We start from the raw sequence: 26,324 nt of genomic DNA, 5'->3' as shown, positions 1-26,324 counted from the left end.
CATTGTCTTCTAGTTTCCCACTATAAAATTTTCTTTGTCATTCTTCATACTTCTTGCTATAACTCCAGAACTGAAACACTAAGATTTCTGTTTACACCTTGCATTTCTTAAGAACCCCAGAAATGGAAATGATGGTTTGCTGTGGTTCTCCATTATCTGCATGTGGAGGAGCAGACGTGAACCCGGTTCACCAGATTAACCACACCACTACACCACACTACACCACACCACTACACCACACTACACCACAGAAGTGTTTCTTCTGTGTGATAAATATTGATTTATATATTATACAACAGTGTTGGAGAGGCTATCTAGAATGAAACCCTATTACCTTTCAGTGTATGCTAATACTTTCCTTTATATAATGGATGGATTTCCAGTATATAAAATGTTGTTCAGAGGGCAATACCTATACCCCAGTCATCCAACTGCCCATCTTTGTGATATATTTTGACTAAGAGTTTGCTACATTCTAAATGTGAGTTAGTATCTATGAAATCCTTTAAATTATTCTTACTGAGATGTATACTCGTATCCACCTGTTTCATTTTTATCTGGGTTGTAATAAAATCTGATTTACAAAAAGATAAATTATTAGCATATTCAAAGCTTATTCAAATATAATTGTGTCTTGTGTATCAGTCTTGGTAAGTAGGTTAGTTGAAAATAAATCCTTTGTAAATTAGTTGGAAAGGCAGGTGAAAGAGCAAATCATAATGAGTGTTGATTAAATGTTCATAATCTGCTTATATGAGAGCAGTACTCATAAGCTGCAGGTAGAAATCACCAGCTGAATGTTCAGGGTGGTGTTTCTCGGATGAAGAAAGATTAAAAAGGGTTTCCAGATGGGATTGGAACACCAACTGGGGACTGGAAAATATATGGAGGGTGGTGTAGCTCAGCGGTAGCAATTTTGTGAGGTTACTGAAATTGTATTACTGTATTTACTAAATTTGTATTTGTATAATGGTGTGTGTGTGCCATGTCTTGTGATTGATTATGTGGAGTTGGTCTTACCTAGTCGCCAGCCCCATATTTTATTCAAGTTGGCACCCTTGTGGGTACAGCACATCACATTACATTGTGATGGTTCTAGAACCTGAATCAGTGTTTATCTTTGCTGTCCTCTCCCTCTTTCATAGCCCTTTCACCCAAGCTCCTTCATATTAGCTATAGGAACTGCTAGGAGCTTAGTGGTAGAGCTTGAGCTTGAGGTACAGCCCTTTCACACTACTTTATATGCTAGGCATCTATCCCAAAGCGAGCAACAGCAGAGCAACCATAGAACAACAATAGAGTGCAGTAGTGCAGGAGGTTTAACACAGAGCGAATGTTCAGCTTCACTTCTCATGTATGGGATGTTGCTGTAAACAGGATATATGCTATTGTTTTCTCTGCAGACTTTGCTAAAGCCAAGCTATAATATCAAACTTCTTTAGAATCAGCATTGCTTGCTGGTAAATGAGCAAAAGAAAAATATACTTCAACCAGTTATTCTGATATATATATATATTTTCTTTCTCACATTCTCCCAGGTGTTCCAAATTGCTTATATCATTTTAAAAGCAGCTAATGCACCACGACCTGGAAACTGGGTTTTGGAACGTTCACTAGATGGTGTCAACTATGAGCCCTGGCAGTACTACGCTATCACAGACACAGAATGTCTGACTCACTACAACATTCTTCCCCGCACTGGACCTCCATCGTATACAAAAGATGATGAAGTTATATGCACTTCATATTACTCTAGGATTCATCCGCTGGAGAATGGAGAGGTAAGATGGGGGAGTACTGCAGATGTCAATATGCTGGCAACCACACTGCCCTCTGAATATGCATATTGTGGTTCGAGGACCCGACCCCGCAAAGTGAAATGAAGACACAAGGACACGTGATATAAGGTTAATGGGCTAGAAAAGGCCACAACTTTATTGATTACAGCAATGAAAAGGTATTGGCTTAGGCATTGGATCGAAACAAGTGGGTTTATTCACCAGTAGGTGGAGCCTGTTGATGCTGATCCAACTATAGGACCACCTCCTGCTGTCACCGAGGGTCGTGCCATGGCCTCCCACCAAGCAGGCATCGGACAGAATACACGACCGCCAGATTCATTTAACGGAATACCCCTAAACATTGAAGGCATAGGCGATGGCCACACCTAGCACTTCAACACAACACAACACATTATTCCAATGCCTAACCTACCCACCAATACCACAAAAGTTGTGACGATTGCTACGAGGTAGGCGAAAAAACCAAAAAGCCTAATGCCAAATGGAAAAACTCCTACCAGGCCCCCTGGACAACCAGGGCGACCAACCTAAGGTCCATAGCAAGGCCAATGACCTAGGCCCTAACTAAAAGGGAGTGGAGGGTGGGTGACACGCAACGGGACGACGAGGAATGAGGCCAGGGAAAGGCTGGCGATGCAGCAAAAGGCTGCTGAACATGCCCCCTCCGTGGCACCTGGTTGGATGGCCACAGGGGGGGCGTGAGCGCCAGCCAGGTGAGCTGGAGGCAGGGGGCAAATGCCCCCTGCTGGGCGGTGCTCGGGCTCCCGCCCACAACCACTCCCCTCTCTTTCAGGGAGGAGAGTCTTTTTCCCATAAATTAATGTTTGTGCATACATAAGATCAGCAGTTTTCAAACATAGCCATAGTGTACTGAATAAAGTATATTCAGATATCTCTAAAATTTTATATCCAGTAACAGTGGCTATACTCAAGCTTTGCAACATCATTTACAGGCTGTGAAGTTAGGGAGGCCTCTTTATTTGATGCTTGAGTAGAAACATTTGCTCAAGGTGCTGGAGCAGAGCAAAAGGTGTTAAGCAGCAAAGTAGCATCTCACTCTCTTTCAGTGTCATGCCTTGGCTTGGTTCTCCAGAGTTCCCCCTTGTGAGCTCTACGTGTGTATCACATGTGGCCAGAGGGATATAGCCTTATGCCATATGACCGAAGTTATGATCTCCCTGTGTGGTGTTTATGCAATTGTGTGTTGTGATTTAGTGCTGAGCTACACCCTAGCCTTTGGTCTCTCGTGGTGAAATAAATAGGGGACTGTTTTGGTTCACTTTCCCTTTCCAAAACAATGGACAACCAGAAATTGAGCTATTCCTTGATATTCAAACTACCCCAATCAGTATTACTGAAAAATAACATGCCAAAATGTTTTATATTACATTTCTTGCAAATAAAAAAAAAAGTGTTTGGTAGGCTAAATCGCATGCAAAAAAAATGTATATTAGGAGAAACGTACACAAAAATTCTGGGCAAGCAACTGCAAATCTCACAAAATTGGCTGTCACAAATTTGTGAAAACCAGACAACAAATATGTGATTTTCACTTGATCATCCACATCAGGTATCTAAAGCAACAAATCGAGGATAAACTTAGCTCTCAGTTCAGCATGCAGAGGGCAATATAGTACAAGTTGGTGGCATATCCAGTATTCCACCGACATAGCACAGCTTTCGTCAAATTCTGTAGCCTCTCAGCTGATGGATCTTCTCTATAATATTGGGCCCTAAGAGAGTGATCAAATGGCAAATGTTCCATTCCTAGTTTGCATTTTTGAATATGTCCAAAGGGATTTTGGATGTGTCATTTCTTACTCATATGGTACATTGTGCACAAATCAGTGATGGATAGGTAGGTGATATGTTTTGTGGGGAAGTGAGTCATAAAGAGCTTCTTGGTTTTCAAATTATAATGAAAAGACTGAAATGAATGTATAAAATCAGATTTATATTTAAAAACATAAATGCCAAACAATATGCTTTAAAAAAAAAAGAATGTGAATTTCCATGTCATACCACAAAACTTGGGTTTTTCCAAGAATATTTTGGCATAAATTTCAGGTTGCGTTGTTGGGTTTTATGATGGTTTAAAATTGAAAATTACTATACTCCACAGGGTTCTAAGGAGTTTGCTGTTCTTTATCTATGCTAGGATGCTAAGCTAACAATATTGATAATATGAAAAGAGCCATAATTGTGTGAGCTTTCCTTTCAGCACTAATTAAGACTATGTGGTGTAAACGTGCAGCTGCCTTTACACTACCTTTCCTCCTCATTTAATAAAATTTCAACCTTTTCAAAAGCTTTACAAAGCTGGCATCATCACGTTTGATTCCTGCGATTTTCATTAATCTGAAAACTAAAAATTAATGGTAACCATGGTGATTTTTGCTTCATTTCACTTGCATTGAAGCCACTGTTATTTGCATTTAATTTTGTTCTTTATAAAAAGCAGTTGGTTTCTTCATTTTAAGGATTAGAACTTAGTGCCTATGTTTTTATTAATCTTGTCATGTAAAATTATTCTAGGGACATTAACTCTTACTCTTAGTAATATCTTTTATTTTTCCTGTGGAAGATACAGGGCTTTTGTTTAACTTGATCTTCATTTAGGCTGAACTTTCTAACGACCCCATGCATTGCATTCTTCATTTTTATGATCCTTTTCAGTCTAATCAGTGAAATCAGAAATCAGCTCTGAAGAGCAGAGGTTTCTCACGAATTACTTTCATATCTGATGGAGGATGAAATCTAATTTGCTTTAGGTTCTCCCCCTCCCCCCCCCCGATGTCTGGTTCACTCATCCTCATGTCTGTTCCTCCACATGTATCCATATGTACCCTCTTCACAGTTTCTGAGCAGGGTTTCTATCTACCTGTCACACCCTGTTACCCATAGAGCAATACATTTAGTAGCTTAACTGAGAATTTTTCTGTTTTCCATCATATTGCAATTTATTATGCTTTCTATCATTTCAACATTAGTGTTTTAATGACTTTTAATGACATGCAATATGCCAGCAAGTTTGGAAAACTCAGCAGTGGCCAGAAGATTGGAGAAGATCAGTCTACATCCCAATCCCAAAGAAGGGCAGTGCCAAAGAATGCTCCAACTACCGCACAATTGCACTCATTTCACACGCTAGCAAGGTTTTGTTTAAAATTCTACAAGGAAGCCTCAAGCAGTATGTGGACCGAGAACTCCCGGAAGTGCAAGCTGGATTTAGAAGAGGGAGAGGAACCAGAGACCAAATTGCAAACATGTGCTGGATTATGGAGAACGCTAGAGAGTTCCAGAAAGACATCTACTTCTGCTTCATTGACTATGTAAAAGCCTTTGACTGTGTCGACCACAGCAAACTATGGCAAGTTCTTAAAGAAATGGGAGTGCCTGATCACCTCATCTGTCTCCTGAGAAATCTCTATGTGGGACAAGAAGCTACAGTTAGAACTGGATATGGAACAACTGATTGGTTCAAAATTGGGAAAGGAGTACGACAAGGCTGTATATTGTCTCCCTGCTTATTTAACTTATATGCAGAATTCATCATGTGAAAGGCTTGACTGGATGAATCCCAAACTGGAATTAAGATTGCCGGAAGAAATATCAACAATCTCAGATATGCAGATGACACAACCTTGATGGCAGAAAGTGAGGAGGAATTAAAGAACCTTTTATTGAGGGTGAAAGAGGAGAGCGCAAAATATGGTCTGAAGCTCAACATCCAAAAAACAAAGATCATGGCCACTGGGCCCATCACCTCCTGGCAAATAGAAGGGGAAGAAATGGAGGCAGTGAGAGATTTTACTTTTTTGGGCTCCATGATCATTGCAGATGGTGACAGCTGTCACAAAATTAAAAGACGCCTGCTTCTTGGGAGAAAAGCAATGACAAACCTAGACAGCATCTTAAAAAGCAGAGACATCACCTTGCAAACAAAGGTCCGTATACTAAAAGCTATGGTTTTCCCTGTAGTGATGTATGGAAGTGAGAGCTGGACCATAAAGAAGGCTGCTCGCCGAAGAATTGATGCTTTTGAATTATGGTGCTGGAGGAGACTCCTGAGAGTCCCATGGACTGCAAGAAGATCAAACCTATCCATTCTTAAGGAAATCAGCCCTGAGTGCTCACTGGAAGGACAGATCATGAAGCTGAGGCTCCAATACTTTGGCCACCTCATGAGAAGAGAAGACTCCCTGGAAAAGACCCTGATGTTGGGGAAGATTGAGGGCACAAGGAGAAGGGGACGACAGAGGACAAGATGGTTGGACAGTGTTCTTGAAGCTACCAGCATGAGTTTGACCAAACTGCGGGAGGCAGTGGAAGACAGGAGTGCCTGGCGTGCTCTGGTCCATGGGGTCATGAAGAGTCGGACACGACTAAACGACTAAACAACAATGACATGCAGGTTTCAGTCAGGATACTGTAGTGCTTTGCAAATAAAGCAACAATAGCACAAGAGGGCAGTGACTCATCCAAAAGTGTGTTTTGATTACTAATGCCATGCATTCCTTAAGAAACCACCAGAATATGTAGCTTTGTATATGGTTTTCAGACTACTTTATTAACTCAGGAGGGCATATAGCAGTGCACATGGAAACTATAAAACAGATACAGTCATACCTTGGATCTCAAATGGCTTGGCTCCCGAATGAATCAGCTCTCGAACGATCGAAACCCCAGAAGTGAGTGTTCTGGTTTTCAAATGATTTTCAGATGCCAAATGTCCAGTGTGGCTCCAACAACTTCTGATTGGCTCCTGCAGCCAATTGGAAGCTGTGCCTTGGTTTTTGAACAGTTCTGGGAGTCAAACGGCCTCCCAGAACGCATTTTGTTCAATAACCAAGGTACCACTGTATGTGCACCAAGATACACAGCCACATCTCAGACAAGGAGCATACACAGAGGGCTTACAACATTCTCTCCTATGTCCCTGGGTCTGGCATTTTCACAAGAACTGCACAGCACATGCACCTTCATCACCCCTTACCTCTGTAAATCCTAGGTCCTGTTTATCTTATACTAATCTTTGGGGTCACTTATACTGCAGGAATATCCATCAATTATCACTCATATGCATGAATATTTCTCAGTTATCCCCACTTGAAATTTTACAGCTGAATGTGTGGCTACACTCAGTTTGAAAGCATTGTATCTTAGGGAATGCAAGGTGAAAGTTGGTTCTGTGGCGTGTGATGTCTCCTTCACACCTATAAGCGAACACTTAATGACTTGTGTTCAAGAAACCAGATGGTAAAGATGCATCCATCTCCAGCCATAGTCCAGCATATCAGTCAGAATCCATGGGTGCTGACAGTTCTTGGGCATCTTTTCCACCTAGGTATTAACGCATACCTGATTAGCTTCAGCAAGATGGCTGCATTATGTGTCCTAAGACCATACCTTGGGACCTGATCCTGCTCAACACTGCATTCATGAATTTCTTCTCTGCTGCAGTTGGGGATGGTCAGATGTCATAAATGTGAATCTGAAAGAGTCACATTTGTTTGGGGGATTTTTAATTCCAAAATAATATTAAGTTAGCTGTGCTTTACTCTTAAGTTACATCTTCTAGTCTATTGCTCATCCCTTCCCATCTTCATTGGTAGCTGACTCATGCATGACTTTTTGTTGTCTATAAATTTGAGTCCTATATGTCCTATATGTAGTCTACATGGTGACTATTCCTGGGAACAAAAGCAGTTTGCAAATTAATCATGCCACTGAATTGCTAACACCCTGAAATTCATGATTAGAGGTTCTGGATACAACTCAGCCGCTGAATGGTAGAGGTAATGGTCATAATAAGATCCGTTTTTAGTGTGCATAAGCACATATCTTTTATTATCTGAGAGTGACTGGTGAACTTTGTAATGTGAAGCTATATTATACAACCTACCCTATGAACTATTTCCTGATTTCTTTAGTTTTAAAACTACCTTAAAGGGGGACATCAGAAGGCACCTGCACATTTTCTTTAATCAAACTGCATTTGATTGCCTGGTAAGATTATAGGTAAAAGCACACTCCCCATGGAGAGATGGAGAGTATTAATGCAGTACTGATTCTTCATAAGTACAGCAGTGCAGTAAAAGGAGTTTTAAAAGAAGCTATTAGTTATGAGAAAGCAGGAGTCAGGCAAGGACACGGCATCCTGGAGACAGATATAGGCATGGGTGTTGGATATGGATTCTATACTCAAAGGTGTGTATTGTTTGTAAATCAATGCCATTTAGTATTTTTAAGACTGTGTGTGTGTGTGTGTGTGTGTGTGTGTGTGTGTGTGTGTAGAGTGACAGAGATAAAATATTTTATACTGCCCTTCATCTGAAGATCACATAAGAATACAAAGTAAGAACTCAAAATACCTAATCATCATCATCATCACCACCATAAACAAACCACAAACACATTTGAAAGTCCATAGAATGTTTATTCAGCCAGAGGCCTGGTTATATGGTTATATATTTACATGGTTACATTTATAGTTCTTTTTCATTTGTGAGAGGAATACAGGACCACAACTCAGTGGATTTAGTATCTATCTGCATAAGGTCCTAGAAACTAAGTAACATTAGTTGCTTCAAATTATTCTAACAGGGACTGGAGTATGAAACTAAGGTATATTGTATGCAGAACTGTGGCATAAATATGGATCCTGCTCTGGATTTCTTCTTTTAGACAATGTGTTATCCCAAACTGTTTCACAGGGAATTTAGGAAACACAGTTAATGCTCAAAATTATTATGCCAAGACAACATTCAAAGAATTCAATAAAAATGTAGTTTCTCACTATTGTTTATTTCTGCCAGGAGTTTTGCTATTATTTATCAGTTCAGTGGCATAAAAGTCCTGCCACAATGAAGAATATCCCTAGTTCAAATAAACTAAAGAAATGTCAGGAGACACAACATGATATTTCTGTGTGCTTTGCTCATGGAAAAGCACAGATAGAAACAGAATTTAGTAACAACCTTGAGAAAAGCATGGTTTTATTGGGCTTCAAGTGTTGTTATTTGTATATGTGCTGGACAAATTCATCAAAATAAGATTAAAATTCAGCATCTTTCCATTCTGATGTGAAATATGGTAGCTTTTCAAGTGCTTCCTCCATACTCTCAAGACTAGGTCCCTCCTGATACAGCACAAAGATAAGGGCTGGAGGATAACTTCCTGTCCCTATAAAACTGATTTAACAAATGCGTCAGTCTTTGTTTAATTTGGCTAGTCAAACGGAAGCTTGAAAAAACACATTTAGAGACGGAAGGGAATCTAGAAATCCATAAACAACTCAAAAGGGGGAAAAATCAAATAAAAAGAATCACGCCAACAAAATTTAGCCACAGTTACAGATTGTATAGAGAAAAGCCTCAGAGAGAAGCAGTGACACTGTAGCTGTGCTACTGCTTTCATCTACCATGTGCTCATCTGCTAATACCTGGATCCATTTTTAAGCCCCCCCCCTTTGAAATGTAGGTCTTGACTCCTTTTGAAAAACTCCTTTTTTCTATGTAACTCATTCCTGAGCTGCACTAATGTCAGGCCAATAATGTCAGGAGTGCTGAACTCTGGTACTTCTCAATGCCTCTCTTAGATCTCCTTCATTCCTTTGCTGCTTGAATAGGTGTTCAGGACAAACTGATTGGCTGATAGAGGAAAGCATGGAGAGAAGGAGAAAAGGACTTACAAATGAACTGTAAATCCAATTCTCCCCACAGCCTGATTTAATCCTTTCACACTGGGAATTTCAGAGTGTCAACACCATAGGGTCAAAGGGTTGACATGTCTACAAGTACTCAAAACTGAAACATATTCAACTCAGCGTGGTTTGAAAAATCGCTGTGACATCGTGCTGCCCAGTAAAATTGGTTGAATATAGCAAATGTAATTCCTACCCAAAAAAAGGAAGTCAACATCTACCAAAGTGTTCTAAACTCCCCACCATCTCGGCATGCATGTATATGAAATAAACCCAGTGACCCTTCCATTCTAATCAATGTACAGTGGTACCTCGGGTTAAGAACTTAATAATTCCTTCTGGAGGTCCGCTCTTAACCTGAAACTGTTCTTAGCCTGAGGTACCACTTTAGCTAATGGGGCCTCCCACTGCCACGCCACCGCTGCACGATTTCTGTTCTCATCCTGAAGCAAAGTTCTTAACCTGAGGTAGTATTTCTGGATTAGTGGAGTCTGTAACCTGAAGCGCTGTAACCTGAGGTACCACTGTACTCTTTTTTTTAATACTCAGATTTCATGCTTCTTTTTCATGATTGCTAATCTTCTCAGTGCAGGTCTCAGTACACTAAAGAAGGGAGAAGGTTTGACATGGTGTGTCTCTGGTCAACCTGTTGTTGTTTTTCACTCGTACATATACAGGAGAGAGAGAACTGATGATCAGCTGTCTGTTGTGCATAGGCACTGCTACTTCAGACAGCTCTAAGCTACTGCTAAGCTACAAGCTCAGCAAGGCTGATAAACAACTGATTTTTAGATGTTTTAATTTGCTAGAAGCTACCCAGAGCGGCTGGGGCAACCCAGTCAGATGGGCAGCATATAAATAATAGAAGTTGTTGTTGTTGTTGCTGCTGCCAGATGCCACAAGTGGGTTCCAGCTCCACTTTGGCATGGATTCTGTGTTTGAACAATCTGCTTCTTAATAAAGGCTGGGCATTTCTCAAACTGCCCATTCTTGATCACCTCACTATGTATTTAACTATGCTGGCTTGCTTGGTGGCTTGCCTGCCTACCTGCTCATACCCTTCTTGCTTCTCTACTTACTGGCTTAACTGCTTGACTATTCAACGATTGCTTAGCCTCTGGGCCACATTGGTCCTATATAGCACAAGCTACACCAGCAGTTTTAAATTGCATTTTTATCCTTGCACAATTGGAACTTGGGTAGGATAGATTCATTTCAGGAGCAGTTGCCCAATGAACAGATCATGTGCACCCCAAGGAGTAGACTAAATGTGATAGGGTAGCAGCAAGAGTGGGGGAGTGGTGAAACAGCTGCGATTTTCTCCTCATGCAGCAGCACACTCACTGTTTGTTCACCTTAACTAAAGAATAAATGTGGTTCAAAGTGGCACACAGACAACATGATTAGCAATCACATTTTAAAACTTAATACTGGGCATGTGTGTGTGTAGTTGTTATCAAGGTCACAGCAGGAAGAGAAAGGAGGTTTAAGCTTTTATTCCCCAGCAGGAGTCTCCAAGAAATTCTGCCTCCATCCCATGTAGCAATTAATTTTAGGAAAAAAGCTCACATAGGCACTGATGGGAGCTATCCCCCACTTAATGCTAAAGGCCCAAGGGGGGCAATTTCATGCAGCTGGGAGAAGGCTTGAATTGACCCATGTGTTGTGATCCAGACAGCAATCAGGACCCTCCTGCTTGATATATAATTTTAAACCACATAACATGTGATTGCTAATCACATCATTAATGTGTAGTTTGCCCACAATTAATGTGTAGTTGGTCTTTAACAGCAGAGGTGTTAGGGCTGCAGTCCTAAGCACAATTTCTAGGGCACAAGCCACATTTAAATCAGTAGGGGTTACTTCTGAATATAGATGCTTATGAATGATTCTCAAGTTTGCATGTGAAAAAGCTTTTTCTCAAAAGACCTTTGAGGTGGATTTTGAACTAGAAAAAAGATTGTTATTTGGGATTCTTTCTGTATACAATTACCTTCTCAGTAAGCTATTCAGTCTGCAAAAAGAGAAGAAGTAATAACACTATTAAGCAAGTGTACGTAGATATTATGCTCTAGGATAAAAATGATTGGAAAACTTTTATTGCTCAAAAAAGATTAGAGAAAGGGACTTGCTTCTATTTCTCTTGGGGAAAGCTGAAATAAAGATACCCTTCTGCTGACAATAATTTCTTTCCATTCTGGCTTTGTGTTATAGAAGCTTGATAGTAATTAATGTCATCTGTAGAAAACAGAACAATGATTAATAACATGATTCATAGAACTGTCTAGGATAGTAAATGATTTAAATGTAACAATTTACAAAGTACACACTGTTCAGAACAAGCCGGTGCTATTTAAGGGTGAATGTTTGGTCATGTTTGTGGTCTAACTCTTATACTGCCTTGAACAATTCTAGCACTTTTGTTTAAGTGCTGGAATGCTATTAAGGGGCAAAGGGAATGTTGCAAATAACTTTCAGTATTATCCCAAAGAGCAAAATTTTATTGGCTATATGAAGCCTCCAGATTTCGGAAGTTTCTCTCAGTTGCTGTTGCAAAAATTAAAGACAGTTGCCTTCATCTGAAGGACCACCTGTGCCAATATGAGGCTGCCCAGATATTGAGAATAATATATGGGCCATTACTCTCTTGGTGTGAGATGTGAGACAGACAGGTTCCAGTGACAGGGCTTTTCTGGTGGTGGTTGAGCATTTTTGAAGCTTCCCGTATCTCACGTAATTCGTGTGGCTATTGTATTAGTCCTTGGCCTGCCTATTTGGTAACACAACTCTAATTAAGACATATCACTTGATCCCCAAGCCCAAAATCCCAAGTAACAGTGTGTTGAGTGAATGTAATTTACCCATGAAGTGAAATACAATCTCACCCACAAGTTTCATGTTGATTTGAAGCTGCTTCTATCTCTCTCTCTCTCTCCCTCTTGTGGCACCCACACATTCTACATCCTACCTTCAACCCACATTTCTCTCTCCTGCTATCCTCCATTAATTCAGATTCTCCCAGCTTGGAGGATAGTGCAGTAAGGGAACAAAAAGCAATATATAAAAATCACACATTACCTGACTTGATGCACATTGCCTGGGTGAGGGGTTTTTTTTACATGTGAGGTGATGTTTCATTGGCTACCATTTATTGCCACGCCCCCTACTTCTGTTTGCTCCTCGCCTGAGCACAACCTAGCCATTTTGCTTCCATCAGCCCCAAGGAAAGGATACAGCTTGCCAATTTCCCCCCATTGTTGCTGAAGACATGTTTGTGGGTTTGTAATTTCTATTTAACAGCTGTTTTGTGCCTTACTGCTCTTGTGCAAAGCAGCTGTTTAAAATAAAATGGACTCTTTGGGAAGAATTGGCAGGTGCGGGATGTGATGGTTCCTTTCAGTTGCTGAAACAACGCATATTTCCAAGTGTGCCTATTTCCAGTTGCTGCATGCTGAGGGCATGCTCACAGAACATCCACCAACTATTAAACTTCCATTTTTATTTTTAATACAGAGATTTTGCACAAGACTCCTGTTGCACAAAACCTCTATATTAAAACAACAGCAACAGGAATCGGCAGCTAAAGATGAATTGGTAGTGAAAGGTTGTGGGAATGAAGGCACATTTGCCAATCACTTATTAGTATTTATTTTTTAATAATAATAATAATACAAGTTTTGTGCCACAGCAGTCTTGTGCCAAACCTTCATGATACACACGCAGAAATCAAGAGCTGTAAACATTAATTGGGAAGGGAAGAGAGGTGGTGATGTAAAGGACAAAAAGGGAGGAAAGAATGATGGGGGACACACAGTATTGGCTGAGCTACCTGAAACTGACTAGAATCTTGTCCATTTCATACTTGAATTGGGGCTATGGAGAGAAAAGTTTTTTTGAAGCTTTCTCCAAGTTTTTTAATATTTACAAAATGCTTGCATCTTGTGATCATCATGGCTTATATCCAAAAGGGAATGGCATATTTAGAAAACCATCCTCCTGCTGAAAGTGGGAAGCACGCCAGGGAAGGAAGGAAGGAAGGAAGGAAGGAAGGAAGGAAGGAAGGAAGGAAGGAAGGAAGATAGGCAGACTTTCTTGGCCAGCTTTCCAGTGCTGGATCCAAGAGAGGTCTTTTGAAGAAATCTGATTTCACTGTAAAATGAGATTGTAGAAATCAATATTTTGTTTATATACCCCACCCCAAATTCACAACCCTTAATTTTGCCTCATTGCAAAATATGCTGGTTAAGTTTGTTTTTGTGCACTTTAGTTAAAAAATAATAATGTGTGTACATTGGCAAACAAGTACCTGTGCACATGACCACTTTGAAAAAATGGGAATGGAGGATGAATATGTAATAATTGAAAGGAGAAAACATGCTCAGACCACACACTTACAACCTGTCAAGGTCTACCTGCTAGTAAACCTCTTATCTGTCAACGGCCTTGCACCAATGCACACACATGGAAAAAATTGATCAAAGCTACCTTTTGTGAGAGATAAAACCGCCTTACAGACTCTGCCTTTTAATCATAGTGATGGAATAGAATTTCAGAATTTTGCATGACTGGATTTTAGAAAGTTAATTGGCTGAGGTAGCTTCTGAGGTGAAGCCTTGGAGAGTACTTGAGAGGAAGCCTCAAAAATATGACAAACACCTTGATATTCATTTGTTGTTGTTTTTGTGCACACAGAGCTCAGTGATCAGATAAAATTAACTAGGAAAAATGTGGAATATTTGGCATTCATTTCACTGTGAATAGGGTGCGAAATGGACTGTTTCATCAGTCTAAGCAAAACCTTTGCAGGACCAATCTCACAACTGGTTCAGGCTGTAATCCCATGCATGTTGTTTTTGTTTAGTTGTTTAGTCGTGTCCAACTCTTCATGACCCCATGGACCAGAGCACGCCAAGCACTCCTGTCTTTCACTGCCTCCTGCAGTTTGGTCAAACTCATATTAGTAGCTTCAAGAACACTGTCCAACCATCTCATCCTCTGTCGTCCCCTTCTCCCTGTGCCCTCAATCTTTCCCAGCATCAGGGTCTTTTCCAGGGAGTCTTCTCTTCTCATGAGGTGGCCAAAGTATTGGAGCCTCAGCTTCAGGATCTGTCCTTCCAGTGAGCAGTCAGGGCTGATTTCCTTAAGAATGGAGAGGTTTGATCTTCTTGCAGTCCATGGGACTCTCAAGAGTCTCCTCCAGCACCATAATTCAAAAGCATCAATTCTTCGGCGATCAGCCTTCTTTATGGTCCAGCTCTCACTTCCATACATCACTACTGGGAAAGCCATAGCTTTAACTATACGATCCTTTGTTGGCAAGGTGATGTCTCTGCTTTTTAAGATGCTGTCTAGGGTTGTCATTGCTTTTCTCCCAAGAATCAGGCGTCTTTTAATTTTGTGACAGCTGTCACCATCGGCAGTGATCATGGAACCCAAGAAAGTAAAATCTCTCACTGCCTCCATTTCTTCCCCTTCTATTTGCCAGGAGGTGATGGGACCAGTGGCCATGATCTTTGTTTTTTGGATGTTGAGCTTCAGACCATATTTTGCACTCTCCTCTGTCACCCTCATTAAGAGGTTATTTAATTCCTACTCACTTTCTGCCATTAAGGTTGTGTCATCTACATATCTGAGAGTGTTGATATTTCTTCCGGCAATCTTAATTCCAGCTTGGGATTCATCCAGTCCAGCCTTTTGCATGATGAATTCTGCATATAAGTTAAATAAGCAGGGAGACAATATTCAGCCTTGTCGTACTCCTTTCCCAATTTTGAACCAATCAGTTATTCCATAACCAGTTCTAACCGTAGCTTCTTGTCCTACATAGAGATTTCTCAGGAGACAGATGAGGTGATCAGGCACTCCCATTTCTTTAAGAACTTGCCATAGTTTGCTGTGGTCAACACAATCAAATGCTTTTGTGTAGTCAATGAAGCAGAAGTAGATGTTTTCTGGAACTCTCTAGCTTTCTCCATAATCCCATGCATAGAAGAGGAAATTTCAGCAAGTATAGCTTATCATGATACATGATGTTGAATTGTATCTGCTGAAACAGACTGCCAGCTGGTGTAAAGAATCCTATCTTTTATCAACAGATATCACCTGACATGGCATCCTCAGTAAATCCCTGTGGTGAAAGGCTGGAGGTTCTGCTTTATTGCCTTTTACTGAATGATAAAAGGAAGTTGTGAGACAACAAGTGCAGAGAGTGGGAAAGAGAGGCGTCTTTCCTAAACATAGTATATTATAATCATTTTGCATAAATAGAGTGTTCCTTTTGTGTTTGGAAGCTAATACTTGTTAGGTCTTGCACTAGTTTTCCTGACAGAAGCTCCACAGTTTTTAACAGCTGCCTGATATTTAGAAATCCAATAACTTTTTCTAACGTGGAAATAGAGTGCCTGAAAAAACAATACCTGCTGAATTTTTTTGCCTGTCACATGGCTCTTTAAAGGCAATCCTTTGTAACTACAGTGACTAGTTCAGATGTATAACATTTATACAATGATGGTACCTAGCTTGAGAAAATAGTGATAGATGGTAAAGTTGTTCCCATTGCTAAGTATTGTTAAGAATTTGTCGTATTATACATGTTGGATTAATAGTGCTCTGATGTGGCAGAGCTTGTCTCTTCATCCCCAGCCACGCAGCAGGAGTTTGTTCTTGGCTTAGAGCTACTGCCAAGCTTCAAGCACAGCATGAATGGTCTGAATGCCTGGTTCCTCCTATGAAGAATATTCTGTTTCTTATGTATCTTTTCCCTTTTTTTAATTCATGACATAGAATATTTCCAGTTTGAAAACTGTCACATCTGTGTTTCTCTGGTTTATATTTTAACTGGAATGAAACAGGATGTTGTGATTCAGATACAGATCTTGCTCCAACTTTAAGCTGTCAGTACTGAACCTATTGCACAGATGTTTCATATGTGAAGTCAAATTACAAAGAAACTCTGCTCATTCCTTTCCGTCCTCTCTGCCGTCTTATCAACCACTATTTTGAATCATACATTGCAATAAGAGTAAGTGGTACATTTGCCTAATAACAATGTGAGATCACCAAAGGCTGCTTCACGTGGTCATTTTTCACCATTCAGTTTTCTCCGCGGGACCTTTCCCATGATGTGAAGCAGGAATAAAACAAACATACATTGCTATAATAATTCCCACAATTTTAGCAGTGCTTTTGGGTGCCATTTAGGAGAATGCAAAATTCTGTTAAACATGTTGATGTCCCCAGTCACAGATTCCTTCTCTGCATGATCATGTCAAGGGAAAAACGTCAAGGCGAAAAAAATTGCAGCAAAACCATACTTGTTGAATTTCTGCCTGTTGCTTATATTTTTTCTGTTATACATTAGCCTAAAGCACAAAGACTGTAATGATTTCAAATATGTTCTCTAGGTTTTCAATCCAAACTGCATGTTTGTCTTGGTTTCTTGCATCATGCCCAAATTAAAATGTCTTTAAGATTGTCCTCTTAGACAAAACCAAAAATTCTTTTCCTTTATAGTGGGACAGCTAAATCAAGAGACTACATTTCCCAACTGGCCCTTCTTCTGGTCTGTGAGCAGGAAAACAGGAGTCTATCCTCAGAAAACAAAAAAGGCTAGCAGTACCAGCAATAAGCATCTCTTCAAGGTTTAGAAAACATGTGATTTTATTAAGTCTATATAATTCATTCCAGAATTCAGGGTTGTTGTTGTTTTTTAAATGTATAAGCAGCATCTCCAAATGGAAGCAGTATTAGCAAATGGTATATGTGTTATCCTTTTTACATACTGTTTTTGCATAATGTTGCAATGAATCATACGTGTTTACTCAAATGCCTATTGGTCTCTAGTATGCGTAATTATTGTTTAAAGCTTCAGCTTCCTATAATATTTTGGCTTTGTTTTAGCTAGAGCTGTATAAAGGCCTTTTTTATAATAAAAAAAAGAAATAAAGAAAAAAGGTGCATGACAAATATACTTTAAGGGAATTGAATTTCTTATTACACTGTGATTTATTAATAACCACTCCTTTGACACTGAACAATCTCTTTAAATATCTCACAAAAGACATTTTTCTGACAAATTACTTTCCATTCAAAAATGAAAAATGCAAGAATTGCACTACTGTAGAAGAAAAAGGATATATCAGAGAAGCAATTTTAAGTTTCAGGTGCAAGTAGCTTGAAGGAAGTGACTTGCTAAAGAGAAAGAAGTTCTTCAGTTTAGCTTAAGTTGTGTGAGGTACAAGTTGTCCATCATATAACAGTATTTGCTAAACAATTCATTAAGCTGACATTTGCCTATCCTCTTTGGGGAATGAGTTAGCTGAAGCAGAATATGACATGAACAGCACTTGACATTTTGTTGTGGGTTTAAAGCAGTGCATTTTAAGCAGTTCAATTCTGTATTCATTAGTAGTCAATGGAATGGAGTCTAATCATTAGTTAAATAAACTATTAATGTACTAAGATAGCCAGAAATCATTTACTACACATTCTGAATGCTGTATAAAGTAGGCAATATATATTAAAGTCCATATTTTCCCATTGCACATAACTAGCTATGCCACAAGGTATCCCACAATGCTCCTGGTCAGACTGTATAAAAAGAACAGGGTTAAGAATACAACCACATCATACTGGAAATTTTACCATGTCAGGTCAAGTTAACTGCAGCAGCATTGCAGTTATTTGCTAAGGATCACCCCAATCACACATCACATCGATCTGCTGCTAAGTGTTTAACTGTGAATTTTAAAAAGCACCATGTTTATGGACAAAGCTCAAAAGTGTCTGCTTCCACCCACCCCACCCCGCTACGTCTGATTTCACCATGATGGGAGAAATGGCCTAGCCTAGTCCTGTCATTTCATCCAAACCTGGACTCATCGGTTGTTTCTCTCCAAACATACCATCAAGTTTGATCTTGACTTACGGTTCATAGTTTGATTGGGGAAAACAAATCACGAATCTGTTTGGACAACATGACAGGGCAGCTTTTGTGGTTTAATTTCTCCTTGGTGTGGCATGGCCAAGAATGGGGAAGAAACAAAGCAGGCACTGTTGAGCAGTGGGTAGCAGCACACTGCTCATTCACATTAAACCATAGGTAAACTGTGGGCTAAACCACAGAGTCTAGGGCTTGCCGATCAGAAGGTCAGAGGTTTGAATCCCCGCGATGGGGTGAGCTCCCGTTGCTCGGTCCCTGCTCCTGCCAACCTAGCAGTTCGAAAGCACGTCAAAGTGCAAGTAGAAAAATAGGTACCGCTCTGGTGGGAAGGTTAACAGCATTTCCGTGCGCTGCTATGGTTCGCCAGAAGTGGCTTAGTCATGCTGGCCACATGACCTGGAAGCTGTCTGCGGACAAATGCCAGCTCCCTTGGCAAGTAAAGCGAGATAAGCGCTGCAACCCCAGAGTCGTTCACGACTGGACTTAACAGTCAGGGGTCCCTTTACCCTTTACCTTTAAACATTAACTATGGTTTAATTTGATGTGCAAGGACGGTCTTTGTCTGTTGTGATCTCAGATGACACACCTCCCCACCCCCCACCCCTGGCCTAAGTGGTTTTGGTATGCAAATAGAGAAACTGGCCAAAAATAAAATAAAAATGTATTTAGGGTTTTAGACAGAATCTGACCTCTCAGTAAATATACACATTTTTTAAGCTCTTGCGAAGGCACCAGTGAAAACCCTCAGACAAGAATGTCATTTGTTTTGAAAAATAAGTGAACTTGAATGCTTTGAGCAGCAGAGCCAAACAGCTGGGATTTTTTATATGTCAGAAACAACTTGGGAGTGACTGTACTCAGTGGACTTTCTGGCAGAATATCATATTTTAAATACCAAAACTGTGAGCGGGGGGGGGGGGGGGAGAAATGTTTTGTTAAATCCTTCATGAAGCTACCATATGGTTATGTTGCTTTAAAAGGAGCATATGTATGATTTTAAAAATAGAAATATAGAATTTGAGTTTTCAGAAGCTTTAAAGCAGGAATCATATAAGTTTATTTTTCTCTTCCATTGTGACAAGTGAAGAAACCAGACATTAAAGAATACAGATAGTCTTCATAATTGCATGTGGAATGTCATTTACTGCCTAACAGTTGAATAACCAGAAATGGAAGAAATAAGACACATTCATGTGAAACATTTCTTACTGTTCCCTAAGCCAAGCTACATGTAGCATGAGAGTGCTATGATTGGATTTCACACCTTGGGGGGGGGAGGATTAAATGAGGATGTGGACAGAGGGCCAATAGGATCAATCAGAATGGGGCAGTGGTGCTGGAGAGTTAACCCTTTAGCCATGGACCTTGACTGTGGTTGAAATGTTCCAAACAAGCTAGTCTTGCTAGGGAAACAGGTTTAGTGCCTATCTTTCCCCCCAGGAGCATTAATATCAGCTTGCAGGCGAAGACTGCTGAGAAGATATATTAAAGGCATCTTCCTATGGCATTATTGCATCCATCCAGTTTGAGCGTCCCTGATTTTTAAAGGGTTTTTTGGGAGGAGTGATCCACTCACAGATCTCATGTGTAGACTGGCTCTAAAATGCTGAACAATTACCGGAAGCAGTCTCATTTGCAGTTTGGATATATAGCTTGGTTATCTGTATCATATGGTGAAAGCTACAATGGTTGCCTGCAATCTGCCATAGATTAGTGTGACATTATTAGATGCTAGAATGCTTTCAAAGTCATTCTAAGTTATCAAACAACAGTGCCAATCCTTCCTTTTAACCCCTATAGGATGCACCAGACTTCCTCAGATTTGCTCACTTCAGTTTACCCAGCAGAATTTTAGAATGATGAGGGGACGAAGGGAGACATAGAGAAAGAGAGAGTGAAAGACTATTTTGAAAACATAGTTGTTTCTCCACTTCTGATGAATGGATTGGTCTAGAACCATATTAATTTAACATGTCCATTTTACATTAATCAGTGATTTTAAAGAAATCTGTATGAAAATTTCACATTTTACGACAAAGTGCATATATTTGTAATACTATATGTAAAGGTAAGATGATATTTACATTAATTTTATCTAATTATATGTATTTCTAAATGTCTTTATCATAAAATGTACACATTTAACAAGTCTTGGCACTTTTTTTGAGCTGAGCATTGTATTGTAAAATTGTGATGAGTATGAAACCCGAAAGTTAATTACACATTAAGCTGCACATCAGCCTAGGTCAGTCTGCTTCAGAATTCACAGATATAAAATTCCTCAAGCATTCATGTTCTCTACCAAAATACCTGATGCTGGATGCAACAGCCCTAGTGGTTTTAGAAAGACTGAGAACTCTCATTTAACACACTCCTATTGTTTATTCTCCTTTGTAGATTCACACATCTTTGATCAATGGACGGCCAAGCGCAGATGACCCTTCTCCAGCTCTGCTAGAATTCACTTCAGCTCGCTATATTCGCCTGAGATTTCAGAGGATAAGGACTCTGAATGCTGATTTAATGATGCTTGCACATAGAGATCCCAATGAAATTGACCCAATAGTTACAAGAAGGGTAAGTCCTGGCACAGATGCCAGCGTTTCTGTTTGAAGTGTTACTTTTGCTACTAGTATTAATGAGTAGGAGCCAAACAAACTGTGCCATCTAGGAATTATCAGGAGCTTTACGCTCCCGTCCCAGCAAGCATTAAACTCCCCATATGTCATGGGGGCCAGCTGTTCAATGAGAAAGGGTCCAAAGTTCCACTGAGTATATGGAAGCCCATTTTGAAACTAAAGTAGTCCATTAGATCCCAACCAGTGTTTCAGTTTTCACCTGCATAGAACAACAGTGTCAATACAAGTGAATACAGTTCAGATTGAAAGAATGAGAGTGTGTTCCACCTGTTTTGTGCCTCCTTACAGGGAACAAAATGTTCATAATTATTTCAGATTCATTAACACAGAGTACAAGAGTATTAGGTTATATATGTGGCATTGTGGTCCACTGCCAGTGATGTAGGGTGGAATGTTTTCAACAATGCACTTAACTGCTATATATATGTTTTGGGGCAATATATAAACAAACAAACAAATTATTGTTTCATGAAATTAGCTAGTACCACAATGAACTGATGCAGTAATCTCCATTTGGGTGCAATTCGCCTTTTTAAGGTGACAATCCCTTGGAAACACTGTGTGTGCATCTGTTCGTGTGCTTATGTCAACTCATGCATCAACCTACACATACAAAGATACAACTTTTAGGATGGGGTAGGCAGGGCTTTTTCTCAATTCCGGCACCTCTCGGATGGGCGCCATTGCCATTCTGAGAAAACAAGGGAGGCATTCATGTTAAGTTCCAGCACCTCTTTTTCTATAAAAATAGCAATTGGGGTAGGGAACCTTTTTCATCATAACTACATTCCCTTATGGACAATCTTCTTGGGAAAATATTCCAGTGGTGGGCAGGGCCAGAGACAAAGGTGGATGTAACTTTTACCTTTGCACAGTGATCTGCATTCCAGCTATGAAAACGTTTCTACACACACACACACATGACTCCCCATCTGGGTAGGCAAGAGGCATTGTCACAGTTCAAGAACACATTCCTACTAGGTAAAGCATGGAAGGAGAGTGGGGAGCAAGGCCAGTCAGAGGCGTAGCTTGGGGAGAGAGTGCCAGACAGAGAGGCCTGAAATATCCTGCTTCTACAGCAAGGTAAGGGATGCGGTGGGGCTGTGGTCTTAACCACTGAGCTTCTTGGGCTTGCCGATCGGAAGGTTGGCGGTTCAAATCCGTGTGATGGGCTGAGCTCTCGTTCCTCTGTCCCAGCTTCTGCCAACCTAGCAGTTCGAAAGTACACCAGTGCAAGTAGATAAATAGGTACTGCTGTGGCGGGAAGGTAAACAGTGTTTCCGTGTGCTCTGGCACTTGTCACAGTCCTCTGTGTGTCAGTAGCAGTTTAGTCATGCTGGCCACATGACCTGGAAAGCTGTCTGTGGACAAATGCCAGCTCCCCTGGGAGGTGAGCACCGCACCCCATAGTTTCCTTTTACTGGACTTAACTGTTCAGGGGTCCTTTGCATTTACCTTTTTTACAGCAACGTGAGTCTCAGCTGGGGTATAGGCAGGGCTGTAGCTAGGCGGTGGGGGTGCACACAAGATTGGCTAAAAAATATGTCCATAAATATCTCTATAAATAAAAATATTGATTATAGCCTCATAAGAAAAGGTTTTAAATAGTGGGTGAATTGAAGGGGGGGTTGGAGGAGAGGCGGAAAGAAGAGCTAATTTGTCCATTTTGGAACATGATAAAAAATAATACACAGTTTTCAGTTTATTCATACCCATTTCCCACTGAAAATTGAAATACAATCTATCCACATGTCTTAAAATATTTCAAAATTGTTAAAAATATTAAAAAGCAAATTTCCATTAGAAGTTCACAGTTGTTTGAATACTACACTTAAAACATATTCATTGTGCTTCATTGGATTTGTTTTCAGTTTAATTACTTTTGTACATAGTGCACTTTCTTTAAAGGATTTTTTAAACTAAAGTCTGTGATATAGTTAGAAATTTATTAATTTATTTTTATATTCATTTGCAGTATTACTATTCTGTGAAAGACATCTCCGTTGGAGGAATGTGCATTTGCTATGGCCACGCAAAGGCATGCCCACTGAATCTAGCTACAAATGTATGTATATTGCAAATCTCCTTGAACCTTAAAAAGGAAATCATTATAGCATCTCCTAGGGTTGCCATATATCTTCTTTTTCCAGGATATGTCCTCTTTTTTAAAATGAGAGTCGTCATAGTGATTCATAGTTAAAAGTAGAAATTGGTAAATGTGTCCTTTCTTCGGCTCTTCAAAATATGGCAACCCTATCCGACACCTGCCATCCTTAAATATATGGTTTTGATTGCTAATGTTTAGAGAGGTTAGATACTGAAAGCTTTCTCCAGCTCAATTCTATGCATGCTTGCTTGGAAGAAATTCTTATTTCTGTTGGGTTCAGTATGTGTGCATATTATTGAAGCCTTGGTTTATCTATCATCTGTTTTGTAATTCATTGGTTAATTGAAATTATATAAAATTGTATATTTCAAAATCTCATTATTAGCAATGTGGCTGAAGATACTGCCATTTATGCCATTGCTCCTGATATTTTGATATTGGTTGAATAGGATAAGCATAACACTTCATAGCAGCCACATTCCCCCAGAGTATACCAATATGTCACCATGTAACACTGTTAGTAGATAGATTCAAGTTTTCAACTCCCCTTGCAGCCATTGGTCATGAAACTTGCAAGGGCAAAGTGCCAGCAAAGGGGTTGTCATTTCACTTTTCTCTGGGCCTTTACCCCTCCCAAAGAGGTCAAGAATATTTGGGCCACCACTAATGATTGACATTAATTCCTTAACCGTGTGAAACAACTTGCATGTCAATACACAGAACCAACCAGTTGTTATTCTGTCCCTTTTTTGGTAGATTTTAAAAAAAATAAAATAAAATCACATTCTTTTTTTAAAAAAACAACAACAAGCAAATAAATAAGACATAGCATAACTAGAATATTTACATAAAATAAACAGGACACAAAATCTATTTCTCAGACCAGAAGTGTAACGCTGTGCATGCATGCATTATTGTATAATATATAGCTTAATGCCAAGATAGTTCTAAGCAGTTTATAGAATATAAAGATCTTTCATCATCATCATCATCATCATCATCATCATCATCTGCACAGCTATCTGGAGCCGACTCATTTCTAGCATGTCTGGAATTGATTGATTGATTGAATTTATATACCTCCCTATACCTGGAGGTCTCAGGGCGGTTCACATTATTAATTAAATTTATTAATTATGAATTAAAATGCACACTAAAACAGCCCATAATTTAAACATAAGCACCCATAATTAAAATATGCAATAAAACCATCACATTAAGACACAGCAATCAAAGCATGCCACATCCAAACATTCAATGAGCCTGGCAGACGGAAAACTAGCCTTTAAAACAGAACTTGAGTTATACCACACTTTTTGCCAGCTTAATTTATGTTGGGTTGCCAGGTCTTGTGATCGAGCTGAGCAGCTTTAGGATCCAGGCTAAGTTTCACTCCTCCCCTCTCCCCTTCCACAGTCTTGCCCCCATCACTCCTTGAGAATATCCCCTTTTCAGGTTATGCTGGTTTACGTTCCACTAGGCTTTGCTCAGAAGGTTGTGCCACAGCTGAGTGGGATGAGGGACTTAGGCCAGCATATCTCTGACTGAGGTAGATTTGGGGGGTTAAATCAGCATAGACTAACTGAGCTGGAGATCCTGATCCTCAGTCACTCATACTGGCAAACCTAGGGTAAGGATTACTCCCTCAACCAGTTGCCAATGTTAACACCACACAAACTCTGTAGGGAATGAGATGGACTTTCAGGTATTTAATTTTCTATATTATTAAGTTTATACCCTGATTTTCTTCCCAAAGGAGCCACCAGCAGCAAAATACTACATTTTAATAATTCTTACTTGAATTGCAATTTTTGCCAATATGACAGCATGCTTACAAAATATCTCTAGATGAACTCTTGTGGCCATCCTTTCGTTCATCCCATTATGTTTGTCATGCTGTGCCTTATAAAAGTAAATGCTATCCATTTAATAGATGCCTGTAAATAAATTATGGTTATTACTGTGATGATGTCTATGCATGTTGTCAAAACTGAGTGACAAATTGTGCAGGTTTGGAAAGTCACATGTTTCCTTGAAACGTATTTTGTTTTGCCTAGAGCTTCAAATTCTGTTAAATTAATTGCTTTAAAGAACAATAATCAAATACCTAACAATTAATTATGGCTTTTGCACTTCATTCCAATAACAAACATACATATTTTAAAAAGCTGATAAATGAACAAAAGCATTTTATTGAATTTTCAGTTATGTCAGAATTTAAAAGTGATGGCCAATAATTGTTCTGAATTTAACTCTCACAGAATCTTAGAATTACAGAGTTGGAAGGGACCTCAGGGGTCATCTAGCCCAACCCCTAGATCCTTTTCACATGTGCTACTGGCAAGACAGCTGTTCCCCATAGTATATTTGTGCAACTGGATCTCCCTGCCTAAGAGTAGAACTTTACTTTTGTCCCTATTGAAATTCAGTTTGTTAGTTTTGGCCCTGTTCTCCTTTCTGTTAAGGTCATCTTGAATCCTGATTCTGTTTTCTGCGGCATTAGCTACCCCTCCCAGTTTGGTGTCATCTGCAAATGATCATCCACTCAATGCTTTCATCCAAGTCATTTATAAAGATGTTGGACAACAACAGGCCCAGGACAGAACCCTGCATTACCCCACTTATCACTTTTTTCCAGGATGAAGAGGAACCATTAATGAGTGGTCTTTGGGATCAGTTAATCAACCAGTTACAAATCCACCTAACAATTACTTTGTCCAGTCCACATTTCACCAGCTTCTCAGCAAGAATATCATGAGGGTCTTTATCAAAAGCCTTACTGAAATCAAGATACACTATGTCCACAGCATTCCCCTCATCCACCAATCTTGCCACTATTTATATATATATATATATATAAAAATGATTCATCTGTCAGGACTTGTTTTTAAGAAACCCATTCTGGGTCTTAGTAATCACAACATCCGTTTTCTAACTATTCACAGACCAACTGCTTAATTATCTGTTCCAAGACCTTTCCTGGTATTGATGTTGCTAATTACCTGGGTCTTCTTTTTTGCCTTCTTGAAGATGGGGACAACATTTGCCCACCTCCAGTCTGCAGGGACCTCGCCTGTTCTCCAACTCTAATCTGGACATACTATAAATGCCTAATTTAAGATTCTATATA

General features: G+C 39.7%; 1 protein-coding gene across 7 annotated transcripts in view; it reads left to right on the top strand.

The window, feature by feature from the left end:
- The window catches only part of LAMA2 (laminin subunit alpha 2), a 390,451-nt gene that overhangs the window by 115,246 nt on the left and 248,881 nt on the right, over positions 1 to 26,324 (top strand). For all 7 annotated transcript variants that reach the window (XM_079970713.1, XM_079970719.1, XM_079970718.1 and 4 more), the window contains exons 4-6: positions 1,539 to 1,781; positions 20,846 to 21,025; positions 23,063 to 23,152. In XM_079970713.1, coding sequence (XP_079826839.1) covers positions 1,539 to 1,781; positions 20,846 to 21,025; positions 23,063 to 23,152 — 513 coding nt within the window. The remainder of the gene's footprint in view (positions 1 to 1,538; positions 1,782 to 20,845; positions 21,026 to 23,062; positions 23,153 to 26,324) is intronic.

The sequence above is a fragment of the Podarcis cretensis genome (assembly GCF_951804945.1).
Source record: "Podarcis cretensis genome assembly, chromosome: 3".
NCBI classification, from domain to species: Eukaryota; Metazoa; Chordata; class Lepidosauria; order Squamata; family Lacertidae; genus Podarcis; species Podarcis cretensis.
The sequence above is the reverse complement of the archived record's forward strand: the minus strand, read 5'-3'. Positions and strand labels throughout refer to the sequence as shown.